Source organism: Chaetura pelagica, unplaced genomic scaffold, assembly GCF_000747805.2.
Source record: "Chaetura pelagica isolate M959 unplaced genomic scaffold, ChaPel_1.0 scaffold137, whole genome shotgun sequence".
In the NCBI taxonomy this organism is placed as follows: Eukaryota; Metazoa; Chordata; class Aves; order Apodiformes; family Apodidae; genus Chaetura; species Chaetura pelagica.
The window spans coordinates 712,998-732,497 of record NW_009953947.1 but is presented as its reverse complement, the minus strand read 5'-3'; the positions used below and the strand labels follow the sequence as shown (position 1 = coordinate 732,497).

General features: G+C 37.5%; 1 protein-coding gene across 1 annotated transcript in view; it reads right to left on the bottom strand.

The window, feature by feature from the left end:
• Positions 1–19,500, bottom strand: part of SEMA3C (sema domain, immunoglobulin domain (Ig), short basic domain, secreted, (semaphorin) 3C) — a 117,620-nt gene that overhangs the window by 42,897 nt on the left and 55,223 nt on the right. The window contains exons 2-4 of the mRNA XM_010001785.1: positions 12,177–12,337; positions 9,709–9,771; positions 3,035–3,154 (exon numbers count right to left, since the gene is read on the bottom strand). Coding sequence (XP_010000087.1) covers positions 3,035–3,154; positions 9,709–9,771; positions 12,177–12,337 — 344 coding nt within the window. The remainder of the gene's footprint in view (positions 1–3,034; positions 3,155–9,708; positions 9,772–12,176; positions 12,338–19,500) is intronic.

The window sequence follows — 19,500 nt, the reverse complement described above, 5'->3', positions numbered from 1 at the left end:
GTTTAGGGTATAGGACTTTTTTATATTTTATGTGATTTGTAAATAGGAAATATAATTGGCAAAGTAGAAGCAACCTGGACTACAGCTTGAAATACAGTCTGAATATATTTAGAAAAATTCATGCATCTCAGTGCACTTCTTTGTTCCCACCAAGACTGAAGAGCACAATATGCTGAGCAAGCAGGGACTCTTGGGTCCAAGCCCATTCCTTGAAAACTGCCATCAGTAACGGCTGAGACATCAATTGAGACCACACTGATTTGTATACCAAACCAACAACTTGCTCCTAGCATCCCATAACCCTTCCAATCTTTAATAACACACCAAAACACACAATTCTGAGGAAAAAAAACACCCAAACTTAAAATGTTTCTGTTTCAACAGAAAAAGGTAGCTGACAAAAATTCCAAAGAAAGGCTTCTGTGATGTAGATGCCAATGTACTACTTATTCATCTAAGGGCAGGAACTCTTTATATTCCCTTTAGCAATTAATGTAAATCACAGGGGAAGGGGATGCCACACAGATGACTGAGCAGCCATTTGGCAACAGCAAATTGGAGACTCCACAAAAAGTGCACAGCTACAGGAGGAAGTTTTCATATCCATTATCCCCTATCTCTTTTCCCTCTGTTTTGTTTTCCCTAATTTAATCATAGAGATCGTATCTATTGTTTCAGTAATAAGCTTTTTAAACAACCTTAAAACATAAGTATGAAGTTTCTAATACGATCTTGGGGTTTTGGTTTTATTTGTTGTTTTACTTCTAGATTAACATGCAGCTTGATGTTAATCTAAGTTTACTAGTTATACCACTATTTATCAATTCAAAATGCCCATAACTGCACTATTAAACCAGGATTAGACTTGATTTTCATATATATTAAACTACTTTTTAGTCTATAATTAACTCACATAGTGATTAAATTTCCTCCTATTACATTTATTTTGACATTAGAATATATTTGAGTGACTAAGAGAGTCATTACCAAAGACCAAAGTATGAAGTGTGCCAAGCAAGAAAATTAATTCATTTTTAACCCCTGTTTTGGGGAAAAGGGAACATTGTACCTCATGAATGAAACTTCCTTTTTTTTTGTGAGATTATATGGAATCTGGAGACAAAAGAGCAAAACAGGCTCTGTTCTTATGATTGTTGGTTAGGACTCTCAGTGTTAGGCTTTGTAGCTTCTACCAAAAAACAGATGTTCTTTCTAAAATATCCATCTTACACAAGCAAAAACAGCCTTCTGTGAATGGAAAACTGTACTAAATCAAAGGTGGAAATGATAAAAGCAAAGAAAAAAATGAGTTCTCACTAGTCCCACCAGCACTACATAGTTTTTCATTGTGCTCTGTTACTTAGTCATACACTGATATATGCAGTAAGTTCAGAAGGAAATGCTTGGTTTTAAACTGTTATGCTATTGTTGGCCTGTACAGTAATGGCTTTGAGCTTGTGATGCCTACAATGAAGTGTCTGACAGACTCCAGACGTCTGAAACAGCAGTTTATTTAATCTATTGATCATAGGCATGCAGCTATACAGTCAGTTCTGCTCTTCCAAGACATGTATATTTTTAACTTAAGAAATTTAACATCTTGCATCATCTGGAAATGTCGTTTCCCACCCATCCCTTCTCTCCCCTCAACCTCATTTACAAAATCTCTAAAATAATGATATTTCGAGTTCTCTGGGCTGCAGTACTACTACTTAAGCAGATAAAGGAAAATTGCATTAATTACAGACAAATGAGATCACTTTTCATATTTTAAATTATTTGTCAAGAAATAGGATAATGCTGAGGAAAGCTGACCACAGTTTCAAAATATATCAAAATAAGTCAATGCAGACTCCATTAAGCAGAAAAAATGATTTACTATTCAGTCCTGTTTGCTTGGGCTTTTATAACCAGGCTATGAACCTCTTATTTTAGAGAATTAATTAGAACTGAAGGTGCAGTGATGCAGATTACATACTTTGTTAGGGAGGCTGGAGCCAGGTATGGATCTACCAAAGTCACCGAGTTCATTCCATGCAAACTTACCTGGAGAAACAATCATTTATCACCTCCTTGGCAACCTCTGCAGTAGCCCTGGGTCTTGGCCAGAATTCCCATCTTACTCGCAATGAAATCAGTGATGAATTTCCCAGTCTTTTCCCTAGGAGTCAGCCCAGTTTTTAAAGCTGCCCTTACATGGCAAAACTCCAGGTAGCACACTCTGATCTTCCTTCCGAACACATCTGCTTCCATATTGTACAGGAAAATATATTGCACATCCCTGTGCCTGCAGACATGAATCTGACCCAAAAGCTACTGAGGTGCTGGATCTTGGTTAAGCACTTTTCTTTCTCCTTCTGGTTGCTTAATTTATTACGTTTGCACATAAACAAACATTTAACTTTCAAATCAGGAAACTTGGACAATATTCTTATGAAACAACTGGTACTTTGTATATTGAAAATTGAATCTAGGAAAACTGGACACCTATCTAAAGAAAATAAGATGTACATCTTGGAAGATCCCACAGTGATGAGAAAGTTTGACAGACTTCATCCTAGCAGAACCTACTGGGGCAAAACTTGAGCAGTTAGAGTTACCTTTACTGGGAATGTGAAGAGTTAGTCCACTTAAGGGCTTCTCCCAGGACTCAGTAACTGATGGGAATTATAAAAAGCGGATTGCACATTTCACTTTTTATTTAACTGGCCATCTCCTTTTAAGTATTTCCTGATAATTTTTCCAACACATACCAGGAATAAAATCACAAACAATGTCAAATAAAAAGTAGCATCAAATGTAGCCCAGAATTTTTTACGACTGTGGGATTTTGGACAACCATCAAATTTGAGGCATGGCTTTTGATCATGGTTTTGTTTCTTGCTCATAATAGGTCAGAAAAGGATGCATCTTTGTTCTTTTTCTATTTGACATGGGTGAAGGAACCTATTTGATCATTGTTTTTTGCATTTTCAAAATTTAGAGCTTTGCATAACACAGGCAAGATGAGTGGATAAAATGGAACAGGACGTACCTCAGACCTGCGCCCTCTGTTCACGTACACACACACGGGGCTGAAGGCGCCACTGCCACAAACGTACAGGTGGGTGCGATTGTACGACTGGATCACACGCACAAAATTTCCACAGCCATGCTGCAGGAAAGCCAGGGAAAAAAATAATTCACATTGGCTAGTATTATTAGATGTTGGGAACTCTAGGTAATACAGACTATTAATAATTTTAGTAATATCATGGAAACAACTGATGAGTCTCTGTCTCTGGATTTGAACAGCTGTGGTCTTCTGTTTTCTTTTCATGCCATTTTGCCTAGTCTGGGAACTGGGCATTAATAGGGCACTAGAGAAGAGTTACAGAGAAGTGTGTATAACTTCCCCATTACCACACAGCAATCTAATTTTCATCCACAGGCTTCTCTATACCTTACACAGGAAGAAGCAGGGTTTCTGCAGGAAAACAAGATGTAACCTTACAAAGTTTTCTTGAGAAGGGTACATTTAGATTAGACATTAGGAGGAAATTCTTCACTCTGAGCGTGCTGAGACTCTGCAACAGGTTGCCCAGGGAAGCTGTGGATGCCCATCCCTGTGAGTGTTGAAGGGCAGGTCGGATGGAGCTCTGAGCAACCTGATCTAGTGGTAGCTGTCTCTGCCAATGCAGGGGGTTTGACTCTAGATGATCTTTAATGTCCCTTCCAACCCAAACCATTTTATGATTCCTAAAGGACGCCTTCAAAACAATCTCTTTTTTCCCACTAATTTTTTCATCATAGCTGGAGGTAATTAAAGAACAAAGCAAGCTCAAATCTCAGGTCACATAATAAGTGCAAAAAATTTATTCATACTGAAGATCAACGGTAACACCTTCAATTCTGCATAAAAATTAAACCAGGAGTGCCACACATTTTCACACTATTGAATCATAGAATCACTAAGGTTGGAAGGGACCTTAAAGATCATCATGTTCCAACCCCCCTGCCATGAGCAGGGAACCCTACCACTAGATCAGATTGCACAAAACCTCATCCAACCTGGCCTTAAAAACCTCCATGGATGGGGCATCAACAACCTGCCTGGGCAACCCATTCCAGTTCTTCACCACCTTTATAGTGAAGAATTTCTTCCTAATATCTAACCTAAATCTCCCCTCTCTCCATTTAAAACCATTACCCCTTGTCCTGTCACTATTTTCTCTGGTGAAAAGCCCCTCCCCAGCTTTCCTGTAGCCTCTTTCAAGTACTGGAAGGCTGCTACAAGGTCTCCCCAGAGCCTTCTCTTCTCCAGGCTGAACAGCCCCAACTGCCTCAGCTTGTCTTCATAGCAGAGGTCCTCCAGGCCTTTGATCATCTTGGTGGCCCTTCTCACGAGACTGCCATAACTTCTCAAATATGACGGACAGAGGCTTAGCAATTTCATCCTCCAGCTCCCTCAGGACCCGTGGCTGAATCCCATCAGGTCCCATAGATTTATGCACCTTCAGGTTCTTTATGTGATCACAAACCTGCTCTATGCCTACAGCAGGGGTAATTCACTCTCCTAGTCCCTGCTTTCACCTGCTGTGGCCTTTGTGTTGATGTTGGAGCACTTGCCAGAGAAGACGGAAGCAAAGAAGTCATTGAGGACCTCAGACTTCTCAATATCCTGTGCTGTTATCTTGCCCGTTCCCTTCAGGAGTGGGCCTGCACTCTCCCTGGATGTCCTTTTCTCCCCAACATACCTAAAGAAGCTTTTCTTATTGTTCTTAACATCCCTGGCAAGATTTAATTCTATTAGGGATTTGGCTCTCCTAACCTGATCCTTATCTGTTTGGACAACCTCTCTGTTCCAGGATACCTGCCCTAGCTTCCACCCCCTGTATGCTTCCTTCTTAAGTTTGAGCTTTTCTAGGAGCTGCTTACTCATCCATGCCAGTCTCTTGGAGTTTCTACTTGACTTCCTCTTAGTTGGGATGCAAAGCTCTTGGGCCTGGAGAAGGTGATCCTTAAATATCAGCCAGCTTCCACGGGCCCCTCTTCTCTCCAGGATGTTATCTCAAGACATCCTCTTGAGCAGATCCCTGAAGAGGCTGAAATCTGCCCTTCTGAAGTCAAGGGTAGTAAGATTGCTGTAAGCCCTCCTTGCTGCTCTAAGGATCTTGAATTCCACCATTTCATGGTCACTACAACCTAGGCTGCCCTTGAGCTTAACATCCCTCATTAGCCCTTCCTTGCTCGTGAGGACAAGATCCAGCATATCACCCCTACTTGTTGGTTCCTCGATTACTTGGAAAAGGAAGTTATCACCCTTGCGCTCTAGGAATCTCCTGGATTATTTGCATTTAGCAGAGTTGTTCTTCTAACAGATGTCAGGGTGGTTGAAGTCTCCCATGAGGACCATGGCTTGTGAATGTGAAGCTGCTCCTATCTGTCTATATAGTGCCTCATCTATATTATCTTCCTGCTCAGGCGACCTGTAGCAACCCCCACCGTGATATCACCTTGTTTTTTCTTCCCCTGAATTTTAACCTGTAAGCTCTCTGTTGGCTCCTCATCTGTCCCTAGGGAGAGCTCCATGCAATCCAGCAGGTCTTTGACATACAAGGCAAAACCCCCACCCTGTCTCCCCTGTGTGTCCTTCCTAAAGGGTTTATAACCCTCCAGTCTGATGCTCCAGTCATAGGAGCCATCCCACCAGGTCTCAGTGATGGCAATGGGATCATACTCCTGCAGGGTCACCCTCATCCCTAATTCCTCTTGTTTACTCGCCATGCTGCATGCATTTGTACACAGGCATTTAAGCTGGGTCTCCAGTAAGGTTGCCTGACTAGCTGACCTCACCACCACACCACCCCTAGGCTCATCTGTAGAAAACCTGGCTTTATCCACCACCCCCTTCCAACCTAGTTTAAAGCTCTATCAATGAGTCCCACTAATTCCTGCCGTAGTACCCTTTTTCCCCTGTGGGACAGGGTCTTCCCGTCCAATTTTAGCAGGCCCGGTGTCCTGTAAACGAAACCATGATCAAAAAACCCAAAGTCCTGTTGGTAGCACCTGGTTTTACAGTTTTCTCCTTACAGCATGTACCTTTCTTTTCTTGCTCTTTCCGTTTTTGACTACGCACCTTGGTTTGAAAATAGATTTTTTTCTTAAAGTTTTTCTTACTAAGATCCCATAACTGCCTTCATATTCAATCATACAAACCTTCACTAAAGACAGTAAGAATTGCACGTGTTTTGTGAGTGCAGGACGGGAAACTGTGTCAACAGTCATATTAATGAAAATCAATGGAGTTAATCCTTGTTCAGCAGACTGAACAGTTTATTTATATGTAAAGGCATTCACAGTTTTGGTTCAGCATGAGCTGGTACCATACCACAACATCTAAAAACTGGTGTATAATTCAGAGTGATTCAGAGTAGTTCAGAGAAGTTTCTCTACAAGGAACACTGCATGTCTTCAGTTAAGTGTTAGTTCTAGCTATATCAGAAAAATCCTTCAGCCTAGTCAAAATACATTTTTTTCTCTAAAGCTGAGGGCTGTTCCTAAATGTTTTCATTTTCTAATATCCAGCTATCTTAGTTTGGCTCAAAAGCGGCTTTAGTAATGTCTTGCTATCAAAATCATGTTTTGCTCACCAGTACCACCAATCCACATTGCAGCTGTGGAAAGGGAAGGAATACAGGTGAAGGTATGCCACTAGCGTGTATCTGCCAAGTGTAAACTGCTGCTTTCTTTTCTTGCTGTTTGCAGAAAACTTTTCTAGAAGACTCCTAAGTAAAGGATTACATGCTGAGAAATTCCAGAATTAAAGTCTGCAGGGATCAGGACCAGGAAACTGTGTCTACATGAACAGTACTGGTACATGGTACTTGCTACTCTGCTTCAGTATAATTCCATGAAGTTTCCAAAGTATCTATAACAGGGACAAAGGGGTTGTTAGATATTTTTTCTTTAAGGACAGCCTTCTGTCTGACACATGCTGTGTCTTCACATCTCTTCACTGATGATTTACAAAGAAGAAACACAAGTTTGCTCAATAGCAATGTTCTGAACTCCATCCACAATTTGCTATATGACTAATCTGAGTAGTGCACTGTGACTCTACAACCCAACAAAGCAAGAAACTGCTATTTCAGAATATACCCTGCAGGACTGCCATTCCAGAGCACATACACTTCAGTTTATTTCACTTTCCTTGATACTGGAGTACTTTGTGGTTTTAAATCAGTTTGGTCTGAGGTGACATGAGATAGTTGTCTTGAGGATGGATGTTTGTCAAAGGTGGTGACTAACCAGTAGATATTCACATGCTACTGGTGCTTCTCTTGGAGCTGATACCAAAGCTCACTCAGTAGCAGTGTCTGGGCAACTGCTATTCTCCAGACATCTGAGAGTCAGACATAGGATCATAGAGTCAGTCCTAGGATCTTGTCACAGTAGATGAAGAGAAATAAATGTCACACTAATGTAAGCATTCAGGTTAGCCTGGTGAATATACTATTTAGAGCTGACAAATCCTCTTCAATAACAAAAAAGGGAGCCAAAGAAGACAAATCCTGACACCAGTGTTTGTCTACTGGCAGGACAAAAAAAAGCCCCTCTGCATCTCCGGGAAAAAAAAATTAAAAAAAAATCACTGATTGCAAGAAGTCCTTTACTGGCTGCTCCAAGTCTACTTATTTCTCTTTTACTTTGTGATAATCACTATTCTCTGACAGGCCAAGCATAATAATGTATTTAAGCCCCCTGCTTTTTTTAAATTTTGAATTCTTAATGCTTTTTAATTCATTCTTTGCTTCTCCTACTATCACCAGGAATTAAACTCACAAGAATCCCATTAAAATAGAACTGTTGTGATTTAGCATTGGATTCTCTTTTTCTCATTATTTTGATGAGCTTTCAATAAGACACATCACTGATTTTAGTGGGAGCAGCAGCTGCTTTTCAGTAACTTTTTTTTTCTCTTTTAAACTCTTGAAGGTGAATACTAAGAAACTTAATGTAAACTTCTATTTTTGGAACTTGACTTTTCTTCTGCAACGCACATGCAGGGGCTTAAAAAAATCAGTTAAAATTGATTCACATGGACATTCTTAATTAAATATGTTACAGGATATTAGCTTTACTCACAATTAAACAGTTGTAAAAAAAGAGGTTCTATTCAGAAATCTGTCGCGGAATGCAGCAACATTTGGGTACTTCACTATGATTAAAAGCTAGGAAAGTCTCACTACTAAATCACCAAGATTAAAAGTTTTCTAGAGAATTCACTACATAGTGGAGTCTTGTGTTTGGTTTTTGTTCTTTTTTTTTGTCATGGAACACATTTTATATACTACTATCTGTTAAAGTATCTATATTTTTCCAATTTTTTTTCCCTGGAAGAGTGTCATAATATGTTGGAAAAATGACAGATTAAATTTGTGTTTTTTAAAAAAAATCCTTTAACTAGTTTATGGCAAGTTGATGATGCAGTTGACATAGTAACTAGGGTCACTATTACTCACCATTAATAAAGCTCTATCTTCTATTTTCATATTTAGTGCAACTTAACAGGCCTGTGTATGTTCTTCAATCGCTTCATTAAATATTATCGTACACATACGCTGAGGAGTATGTTTCAAAGACAGTTTTACCTAATGTGAAGGCTTCTGATTTCCATAGTTTGTTGTTATGGGTTTTTTCCTCAAATAAAAATATAAGCAAAACTTCACTGGTTTTGCTTAAAAATTTAGTAGTGAGAAATTACAATTTTCTAGCTCAGATTGGATTCTGAATCCTATCACTAAAAAATAAGTTGGAAAACAGCTATATTTAAAGTGCTAAAAAGAAAAACAGGGCGAAGACATTTAGGTGCTGCTTAACTGGTAAAAAGTCAAAAGGTAATTTAATAGAATTGAAATGTGACTTTCTGCTTTTTGCAGATAAAATGTAGACACATATAGACTGTGAGTTCAAATTATTTTAGGTAGATAACCATATAATATGTAACTCTGCCAAGGGCAGGATCTGTGGTATTGTACGACTCACTGGGTCTTTCAAAATAGCTCATTTCTATCTGTTATCTTTAAAGAGTGTAGAGGGAAATTACCATGTGATGTAGGCAATTCAGTAGGTGTCTGCTGCAATAATAATCTGTGGTGCAAAATGACTCAACCTTTCCATGATCAGTATTTCCTGTGATTCCAGAGATCATCTTTACCTCTTTCTAGGAAAGCATACTGGTTGCTAAATACTTATTTGAACATTGTTTTGTGGAAGCAATGGAAAGAGGTGTTCGGGGTGTTCCTGAGTCTGGGGTCCTGCAGACAGGGGTACCACCTGCCTGCAGAGTCTGTTCCTGGGGCAAGCAGATAGTCAGAGCACTTCCTCACACCGAACAACAGCTCAGCAAGCTCTTCAGCATCATCCCCAAGACATATCTGGAAAAGTACTATTACCTAATTTGATTTGGAAAAAAAAGCTGAGGAAGCGAACAATGTATATCTTTTTCCATATGTCAGAGTCTGAAGGTTCATTCTATTTACATAGCTTGTTTCTTTTTTTTTTTTTTTTTTTTTCTCAATTTAACTATTTTGTTTAGCCTGTAGAGCATTTAAAAACCAAAACAAACACTTCTTTCTTTTTTTTTTTTGGCTGCACTCAAGGTGCTCTTGCTTTAATGCCAAGTATGTAATTTGTGTATGTGTGTGCATGTGGATTATAACTTACTGTAGGATCTTTGCCAGCCATTTTGCACTCTTCAACCTTGTTTCCTGAAGCTGGCCAGAAAATCTGAAAGGAAAGAAATATCTTTTAAGGAAGATATTTATTACATAATTACTTTTTTAATGACAACCAAAAAGCATTTAACTGCCTAATTTACATTAGTAAGTTTAATATTTTTATACCTTTTACACCTTGATTATAAAACATAAAAGAGTTTTCATTAATAAATGAAAGCAACTTTCTGTCCTAGCATGCAGTGAACAAAATAAAGGCGCAGGTCCTTGGTTGATATAAATGAATTTAATTAAATATGTTTAAGTTAATTTAATAAAAATATGTATGAGATATTTTGATCATCATTGTCTAATTTACTCTCAATTTTTACTTTTTTGCTTCTGAAACTTTTGCTTCTAGAAACTGTTCACACTAGAAACCAGGAGATTAAAATATTGAAATAAGGGTTCTTGTAAAAGATTTTCAGTTTTAATAGTAAAAGCTTGGATATTTTATGATAAAACCTGATTAAAATATTAAGATTTCAGGCTGATTTCTTGATTTCTTTCCAGGATATCTTGCACTACAGTATCCTGTCAAAAATCTCAATGTCTGAATGTTTATCTGATCTATATTCAAACTCTAAGGCTTCTTCCATTATTTATTTTGATTTGGAAATAGAAAAAGACATCCATTAGAAATCTCTCCCCAGAAATTCAGTAGGTGACAGAATCTGATAATATTTAGCCTCAAGTTAACATAAATAATAGCATAAAAATAGCTCTGTATATATAAAAACATACATGTATATGCAGATATTTGTAGTATGTATGCATATGTACATGAGGCTCCTATACAGGCAAGATTAGCAAAGTGAGTAAGATTAGCAAAGTGAATCTGTTCTAAAAATAAATAAACAAGGGAAAGACCATGTGGAATTGCAGAGATTAATTCTTAAACAAATACTGTGTGACCATATTCACTGCCAGAAAACTTCAGGTGTTTTGATTTTATTTTTTTTTTTTAATTCTTCTTTTTCCAGGTTTAAATAGACTGTCAAAATGCCTCACAGCTTTTTACTACAGAGAAAAATGCCATGCAACAGAGGCTTTTCTATCCACCTGAGCTCTGCACAGAATCAAAAGCACCCAGCTCAGGGAAGGCTGGAGCACACCATTCGGGAGCACAGCAGCTCCCAGACCAGGGTGGCCAGGTTACTAGTGAGATGGGAATTAGCAGAGGTCACCAAGCTATTTCAGACCAGAGAAGGTGACCCCATTTCAGATGGAGATTTCTGTACCATTAGGAGGAGGAAGGGTGAGTTCACACCAGAGGAGAGGCATTTCATTTAAATGTGTAAATTAGAGTTAGCCTCCCCTGCCTCCCCACACAATCAATTCAGGTAGACAGGCATGTCCAGAGGGTGATTCAGAGCAAAGCCTAATTTAACTGCTCTTAATCACTCTCCAGCGGGGCCTCTCTCTCCTTCTCCTGACACATTAAAAGCCTTGCCTCTTAAGGAAGGCATTTAACTGCTGTAAACTCGATAGCTCTTGATACTCCTGAGGTACATAACAAAGCCCATAGATTAAAGGATTGGATGAATTTGGTAGAACAAGACCTTTATGGTACGGTTCAAGTTAGTTTTGTAGCTGTGATAATCTAAAGATAGGCAAGGCAAAGTCTGTAGAGAAGTTATATCTTAACAGTCAGACTTCAGGCACACGTACTTCTGCACGCCACCTATTTCAAAAGCAAAGAAGCTGGACTTGAACTGGCTCTGGAAACAAAAAAGGTATCTATGAAAGTGGTTTAAACATTTGATAATTTGATTCTTCTCATGTGCAGGATGCCTACTACAGTTTGGGGAGGTGGGACACAGAGAGTCCTTAGAAAATCGCATCTCAGTAAGTGAGAGGAGCCAGAAAAGAGGTGGAATCAAGAGGGATGTGAGGGTCATGGTGTTCAAAACCCCAAACTGGAGGTGTCCCAGCTACCCAACTGAAGGACAAAGGCTGACACAGACATAACAAAGACCGGAAAACAGCCCAGTGATTAGGCTTCAGAGTACAAAACAAAAAATAAATATAGTTAAAGGTTAAATGCAACTTCGTCCCTGTAGTTTTTTCCTTATTCTTCCTCACAGGCTTCTTCTAAAAGTGTATGTCTCAATTATTTTCAATCTTGGAGAAGAGTGGAATCCACCAACCCATACAAATTTTCCTTATGAGGCCAAGCCATGCTGAATGCCACTTCAAAAGGAGTAAACAGGTCAGTTTTTAAACAGTGTTTGAGGAACAGTCATACTAATTGCTTGTTCAACTTGCATGACACTTAACACCAGTGCAAACAGTTAAAAAACGTGCCAGCCTGGACTTTTGTCTGCTGCAAAATAATGAAACACACATTTTTCATCTTAAAAAGAAAGGCATTAGAGTAAAGAAACCTTGGATTCTCAAAATAAATCTTAAACTTACACTGAGAGGGTCCTGGCTTATATTATTAATATTCAAAGACAGAATATGATCTTTGCTGCCCACATAGATCCGATCCTGATCTTCATCCATGAATAATATCCTGTAATCCAGGGGACTGTGGGATATTCTGTGATATTCGGAGGTCTTAGTTTCTTGCAACTCTGAAATAGTACAGACAACAAGTGAGTAAAGTGGTTCAGTTGCCTTTCTTGCTTCACAAGTGCATTTATTTCTAAATAAATAAAGGCATCTTGTGGGCTCACTAAAAGAAGAAAAACCCTCATCAGACTTGGTAATAATGCAATTATTGAGTTAAGACAAATTTTCTGTTTCCAGTTGAAATGGAAATTTTTGTACATTAAGATGTATCATAAAAACCAGTATGGCTGTTATTCATTAATCTAACTAATTCTGATTTTAATGAATATGATTATTTACACCTTTGGCTTTTAAGGAAGTTCATATATTAAATTAATCAATGTGTTCAATACACTTTGACATTTATGACAGCAAAATTCCACAAGATCAATGAAAACCACATAAAAAGAGTTTAATTTTTTTTTCATATCTCAGGCTTCAATAAGAATAGACTTTTTAGAATTTCCAAGGTCAATTTTTCTTTTAGTTATTCATCACTATGTACAGCTTATTTAAAAGAAAAAAATGTATTTAGTCAAGCCTAAATATGTCAATTTATTCAGTCATTGCTTTATGGGATTTCGACCAAACTATCAGAACTATAGAGCTAGCTCTGTTTTTCCACATAAAACTTTCTTCAATGAAGTGAAGTAAAAGAATACTTTGATCTCAGCAGTGCTGGATCAGGCCTGTAACAGGAATAGCACAAGCATCTGCAATATAAGTACTATTTGCTGTCCTTGAGAAAGCTCAGCCTTCCTGTCTTTGCTTGGCCAATATGTTTTGGCCCCCACTCAGATTATTTTTCTTTTCAGTAATAATAAAAGGGGTATTTCTTAAGAGATGAGAATGGAAAAACAAAACTTTAATAATCAATTTCTCCTTACTCAAATATTTAGCATATAATCATGTTTTCTTACCTCATGAGCATTATTATTGGATTATGTTCCCTGTGAATCTAAAAGGGTGGCAAAGACACAGTACATATGAAAAGCCCTGCTATAATGTTTCATAAATCTAAGAACTGAGTCCACATCCCTTATGCAAACTGGGACAACATGGCTATTGCTAAAGCCTAGTTTTTGCTAACAGCAGTTTTTGCTCATTAGCTCCCTATAGAAAGCAGTAGATTCTTATAAAAAATTACCACCTATGCCTTTTAAAAAGACTAGATAAATGTGGGCTAATTATATTTTGGAAAAGAAAACACCCAAACCAAAAATATTTCTGGATGTTTGCTCTGCTGAGGGGAAAAAAAAATTAAGTAAAATAAAAAATTAAAAAAAAAAATAAATAAAAGGTGTGCCTAAGCTATACATATTTAGCTGGAAGCATAATTTTTTCTTTGAAAGTTACTTGGAGAACAGTTTTTGACAAGCTGTAGCCAACATACAGGGAAAGGCTGCAGTCTTCGGACTTGCACCTGCCCACCAGAAATCTAAAGATTGGAAGAATGTTTAATAGACTATGATTTGCATTGGTAAATACAATACACAACTCCACCTCATTTAAATTATGATCACTAAATAGTTTAAAGGAAGATGGAAAATAGCTTCAGTTACTGAAAGATACAATGTTTTGATTCATTTAGATGGGTGACAGCTTTCAAGAGCTAAAGGTTGCCTCTATGCATCTATTTATGGTAATATTAAAAAATAACAAATTATATTTCAATTTCATATGTCCCTCAACAAACGACAAACATACAATTAAGATTTACAGCCTAAGACAAGAAGCTTAAATTGAAACAATACTCATAAAATATATATGTAAATTTTCTACATCATTTTCAGACGACTCCCCTTGGTGCTTGAAAAATCAATTGGTTTACTTTATTTTTAAAAATCTTCCCTGTAAGCTTTTAGCTAGGGTTTTCAAAGGCTCTTGAGAGACTCACTAGCATAGTGTCATTAAAATGCAGTGCCTTTGCTCTCTGAAATTCTCTGACTGACCTTTCATAGCAAGCCTGAGAAGCTAGAGCTCTTCCCTTTTCCTGGTGGCCTTATTAACTTTACTGTAATATTTGGCAACTGTCAGGTGAAACTTAACCTTCCCATTACTGTATATTTGATATCTTAGGAAAGCACATATAAACTGGGAGAGGCAGCAGTTTCCTGCACAACACAGGGCAAGTGCGAGCACAGTGACTGCTCAAGATAATGTCCCGTCTTTTGCTTCAGTCACTGACAATGAAAGACAACTCATAAACCATGATTGACATAAACACGATCAAGATCATGATGATTGTTTTTAAGCAAAAGACAAAAACTGAGATATTTGATTTCTGCAACTTTTCTATATTAGAATCCATTATTTTCCTGGATTCCTAACATCTTAGCAATGATAGTATTCTTTCTAAGACACCTGATGGATAATCTCTCTCTACCAAACTGCTGCTGAGGAAAATACCTTATGACTTGCCATTGGACTATAGAAAATCAATGCCTTTTGGAAGAGGAAAGGAAAACCCTGAGACAAATACTTCTACCCAGATTTACTAATTTTGTTTCTCTCCATGCTGAAGCTTACAGTTTATTAGCCTCTAGAGGCTACAGGGAGGGAATTTATAATTAATCACATTTCCTTTTCATTCAATAAAAATTACAACACAATCACCCATGAAAATTTGATTTTTAAAGATTTACTGCGTGTAGTTACTTGCAAAGAGCAGTGGCTAGAAAGATGCTTTTCATCTCATTTTTTAAATATATATATATATATATATATAATCATATGAACATTTACTGACCTTCAAAGCAAATTTTGTTCCACACTTTGGGAATTTAACCAAACATTCAAGGCAGTATAACCTGTATGGAGCATAATGCTGTGGACAGCTCTCTATGAATATTAACTTCTTTTTTTTTTTTTTCAATAAAAATATAATAATATATTCCATATGAATATAGCTGTCATCCTTAATGATACAAGAATAATCTTTGTTTGTCCTTTTTTCATCAGTCAGCAAATTTAAGTTCAGGTTTCCTCAGTGATAAAGCAAATAAACTTGACAAACTTGATTTCTAGCATTAGAAATCTGATCTTAAAGGACAGGTTATATAGCCCTTGTCCCTTTTGATGAAAAACAAAAGCTTCAGTGAACTCTCTCCCCAGAACTGTTATTATTATTATTATTCAACCAGACATTTTGTAATTTTGTCCAAATGACAGGGAGCTTTCTCCGTACACAACTTACTGTCAAATAGGCAGTTTAACAGCTACTCTTTAATTATCCTTCTAATTCACCACAAAAGTTAATGCAACTGTTACTTTTTAAAAGTTATGTTCTCACAGAAGAAAAAACCAAAATATTTCTGTAATATCCATTATTAACACCACAGAAACCTTGTTCACTCAGAACTCAATGAGCTAGCCAAAACAAAACAAATTACATCTATTAGAGACTGCAAATCCAAGAAGGTGGAGACATCTCCACCCATTGAGAAACAGCCTGTTATACCCAAATTGTCCAACCTCAATACAGGTATATGAGCTAGATCAATATATCAGGTTGTTACTGAAAGGTTCAAGAAACTATATTGCAGAGTTTGGTTAAGTTACAGCCATGGTATGTACAAGCATCCCCAGCTCAGCTTCAAAGCACTGAGTTCATCCACAGATAAGATGTGGATAAACTATGGAACATGAAAGGGTGTACTCGGTTGTCTCTGTTCTATACCATTCCCGAGTTTTCCTGGCACGGCTTCCTTGAGAAAATACAGGGTGATCTTTCAAGCTTTTAATTTAGGATTCCTTGTGGTACAGTACAAGAAATCATATATTTTCCTTCTCTTTCCTGCTGGCATAAGGATTCAGTCTCAGAATGCTGTTTTTATGGGGAAGTTCAGAGCAGAAGCAGAGATTTGGTGTATGTGCCTCCAAAAAAGCAGGGAGCAAAGCACAGCAACCCAGTTCTACACACACACCACAATGAAGGGGTCAGACATAGCTTGCCAGAAAGATGGTCTGCATCTCCTCAGGGAACCTCTGGTGCCCAGATTGGCATGGATTTTCTGTAGCCTTAGCAATTTGGTAGTCAGCAATACAATGATGTTTTCTTTTATTCCCTCATGGAGTATGGGGTGCTCAAACAACAGGCCTCATGTAAGCCTAGCAGTGGGACAACATCAACTTCTAGGAGGAGGCTGTAAGATTCTCTTAAGCCTCATTAAACCTTTAGTTTGTGCCAACAAATATGCCAGCTCATGCCAAATGTGAAACTGCAATGTCAAATCTCACCTTCTAGGAACTGTAATTAAACTTTTTTTATTATTATTATTATTTTTCCCCCTAGAAATAAATGTTTAAGTAGAATGATATTTTTTGCTCATAGTATGAAATGGAAATGGCACCCTTTTGCTCACAGGACACTTCTGAACGGGTGAAAAAGTAATCTGCATATATACATTTAGACAGACTGTACATAATCCTGCTAGCACTGAAAGGACTGGTTAAAAATGGGAGAGGAATCAGAAATGTCTGCAAATTTATAAAAAAGAATTTAAAAAATGCTTCAGCTAAAAGAAGAGCCCTGTTTTATTTTAGTTTAAGGGTTTCCTTGCTACTTTGTATCGACTAACTTCTCTGATTTGTACCTTATTAGTAGAAATTACTGGAAAAGATCTAATTGAAAGGTATACATTTTCTTAAGAATCTAATAATTTTAGCCATTGCTTTCTTATTCTTTAATGTAAATACATAGAAGAAATAAATGTATTATTTTTATAGTCTATATACTACCTATGGAAAAAGTATGCTATTTATAATATTGCTTTTCAACTACGTAGGGATACAGTGTGACTGTTTAATTTTATGTATGGAAAGAGAAGAAGGAAAGTCTGACTATTTCCTCTCAAAACTTCAGAATAAGTCACTTTTGCACTGTCAATACTCCTTTTCTTTGAAGGAACCTGTATTGATTCCTTCTACTTAAGGGGATGAGTTAGGAGAGCAGTTAAAGCAATTTGCCAGTGCTCATGCAGTGTTCAAACTCAAGCCCAACCTTCAGCCAGCTCTCAAGTGAAGCTGATTGTAAATGGGGACACAGGGGGACACAGTCATTTGGCCACAGAGACATAAGCAGCCAGATGTCCTACTAGTTGGTCCCTGGTGTGCCTTAACCACACGGGGCCCAAAAAGCTCAGGTGGACCTTTGACCTTTTCTTTATCTCTACTTAATGCATGAGAAGCCTATGCACTTTTAAAATTTTTTTTTAACGCTGTTAGAATGAAATTTGGGATTTTGTGTAAGGAGGTAAAAGGTTTATAAGGGCTGGAAATTGCAGATGTGCATACTTGCTAGCTTCTGAATCTCTCTGAAGGGGCTTTAATTACATTTTTATTAAAAAAATAATTTAAAAAAGAGTGAGAGGGGAGTAAATAAATTTACAAGTGCTCATAAAATCACAGGCTAACTAATTAATAGGATCACTTGGAGGATAGGGAGAAAGGGATTTCAGACTGTACAGGGTGAAACAGGAGCCCTATTTGCCCAGACCTAAAATGTGTAATTTACTACAAGGAAACTTATTTGCTATATTTGGAATGAGGGCAAGTAACATAGAAATGTCACTGATATCTAAATATGATCTGGTTGAAACATATACCTTGAATACTTGTTCGTATATTTGCTAAATGAGATGAAAATGGAATTTAAACATTACTGGATCAAAATAGTAGTCTTTTATAAATAAAAATAATAGCACCAAGGTGAAGCCTTTGGAGAATCAGGCCCAGAGGTAGCTCTAACATGTCTGAAGAACAATCTGTCACCTTGGGCAGCTCAACATACACATCAGGAGCAGTAAAACACTCAATAGCTCTTTGTGAAGGGGACCACGTGTTGACAGGAAACGTCATACCAGTTAATAGTCAGCCTTAAGCAAAGCATTCACATATGTCAGTAGATGAGTCCTTTTTTTACAATTCACAAGACACACAGAAGTCCCCAAATCCTGGTAATTCATAGACTTTAAAAAGATCACAATGGAGTATTAATTGGCTTTTGATCTTGTGGTTTGTTTGGGTTTTTTTTTTAAACTTTTACTGAAATGCTGTATTATTAAAACTATCCAAAATTATCAGAGAATTTTTCATCTTTGATTTGCTACTTAGAATAAAGAAGGAGAGGCAGATCTACTGAGGTGTGGGCAGCTGCCAGTTTTGTGCAGAAGGAATGTGCTTTCTAAGCAACGACAAACACACAACGAGAGAAAATCACTTCTTTGTGCGTGTCAAAATGTATTAACACGGCTCTGTGGCACATTCATCAAACCAATGTACCCCACGATGTTAAGTGCATTTTTATTGAAACTTTACATTATGAAGAACAGATACTATTAAAATGCTGATTTTTTTTTTTTTTTTTACTTTCACAGCTATCATTATGATGATATCATACCATATTTAGAAGCCCCACTCTGAAACAAAGAGGAAAAATATGTCAACTTTTTCCAAAGTGCAGTTCCATGCCTATTCCAAGTCTTGCCAAAGATTCCAGTATTGAGATTCCTTCACTGAGAATTATGCAAGACCACCCACACCCTCCAGCTGGTCAGTCTCACTAGACCGTAGACCTTCTAGGCATGCTTTTCAGATTATTTCTTTTCTTACCTCACTGTAAACCTGAAATAACTCTTCTGAATTCTGTATAGGCATTTCAATATAAACATTGAAAAGTTGGCTTCTTATTTTTTAATAAGTAGTGCGCAGTCATAATTTTACCAGTCATCAACTTTAACCCCTTTATATAATTGCAATTTGTGGGTTTTATTTCAGAATACGTCACAAATACTTCCACTCTATAGAACTTTCCGGAAGATAACTGGTTTTTGGACCAGAAATGAGAATAAAGCCTGGACAGGTTAATGATGGGCAGAAAAGAGCAAGGTAATATTTGAAAAATCAAAGAGACAGCTTTGGCAAGCATGGAGACCCATAAAGACAGGACAACTGGGTTTAAATTACTGTGTCTGAGTTAGCCATGTCAGATGGGAGCCAGTCTCCTCTGTGTTTTGTGTAAAAAGAACTTGTGTGCAACAGCTCTGCAGAGTGCAAACTGTTCTCCAAGAGTTGTAAGCTGCTTGCTTCCAAGTCTACACAGTTATACAGACTTTACTCTTATGTTTCTTTCCTAGAGATGTGGAAAGAGTCCTTGCCACATTGCCTAAAGCTGCACAAGCTGAAC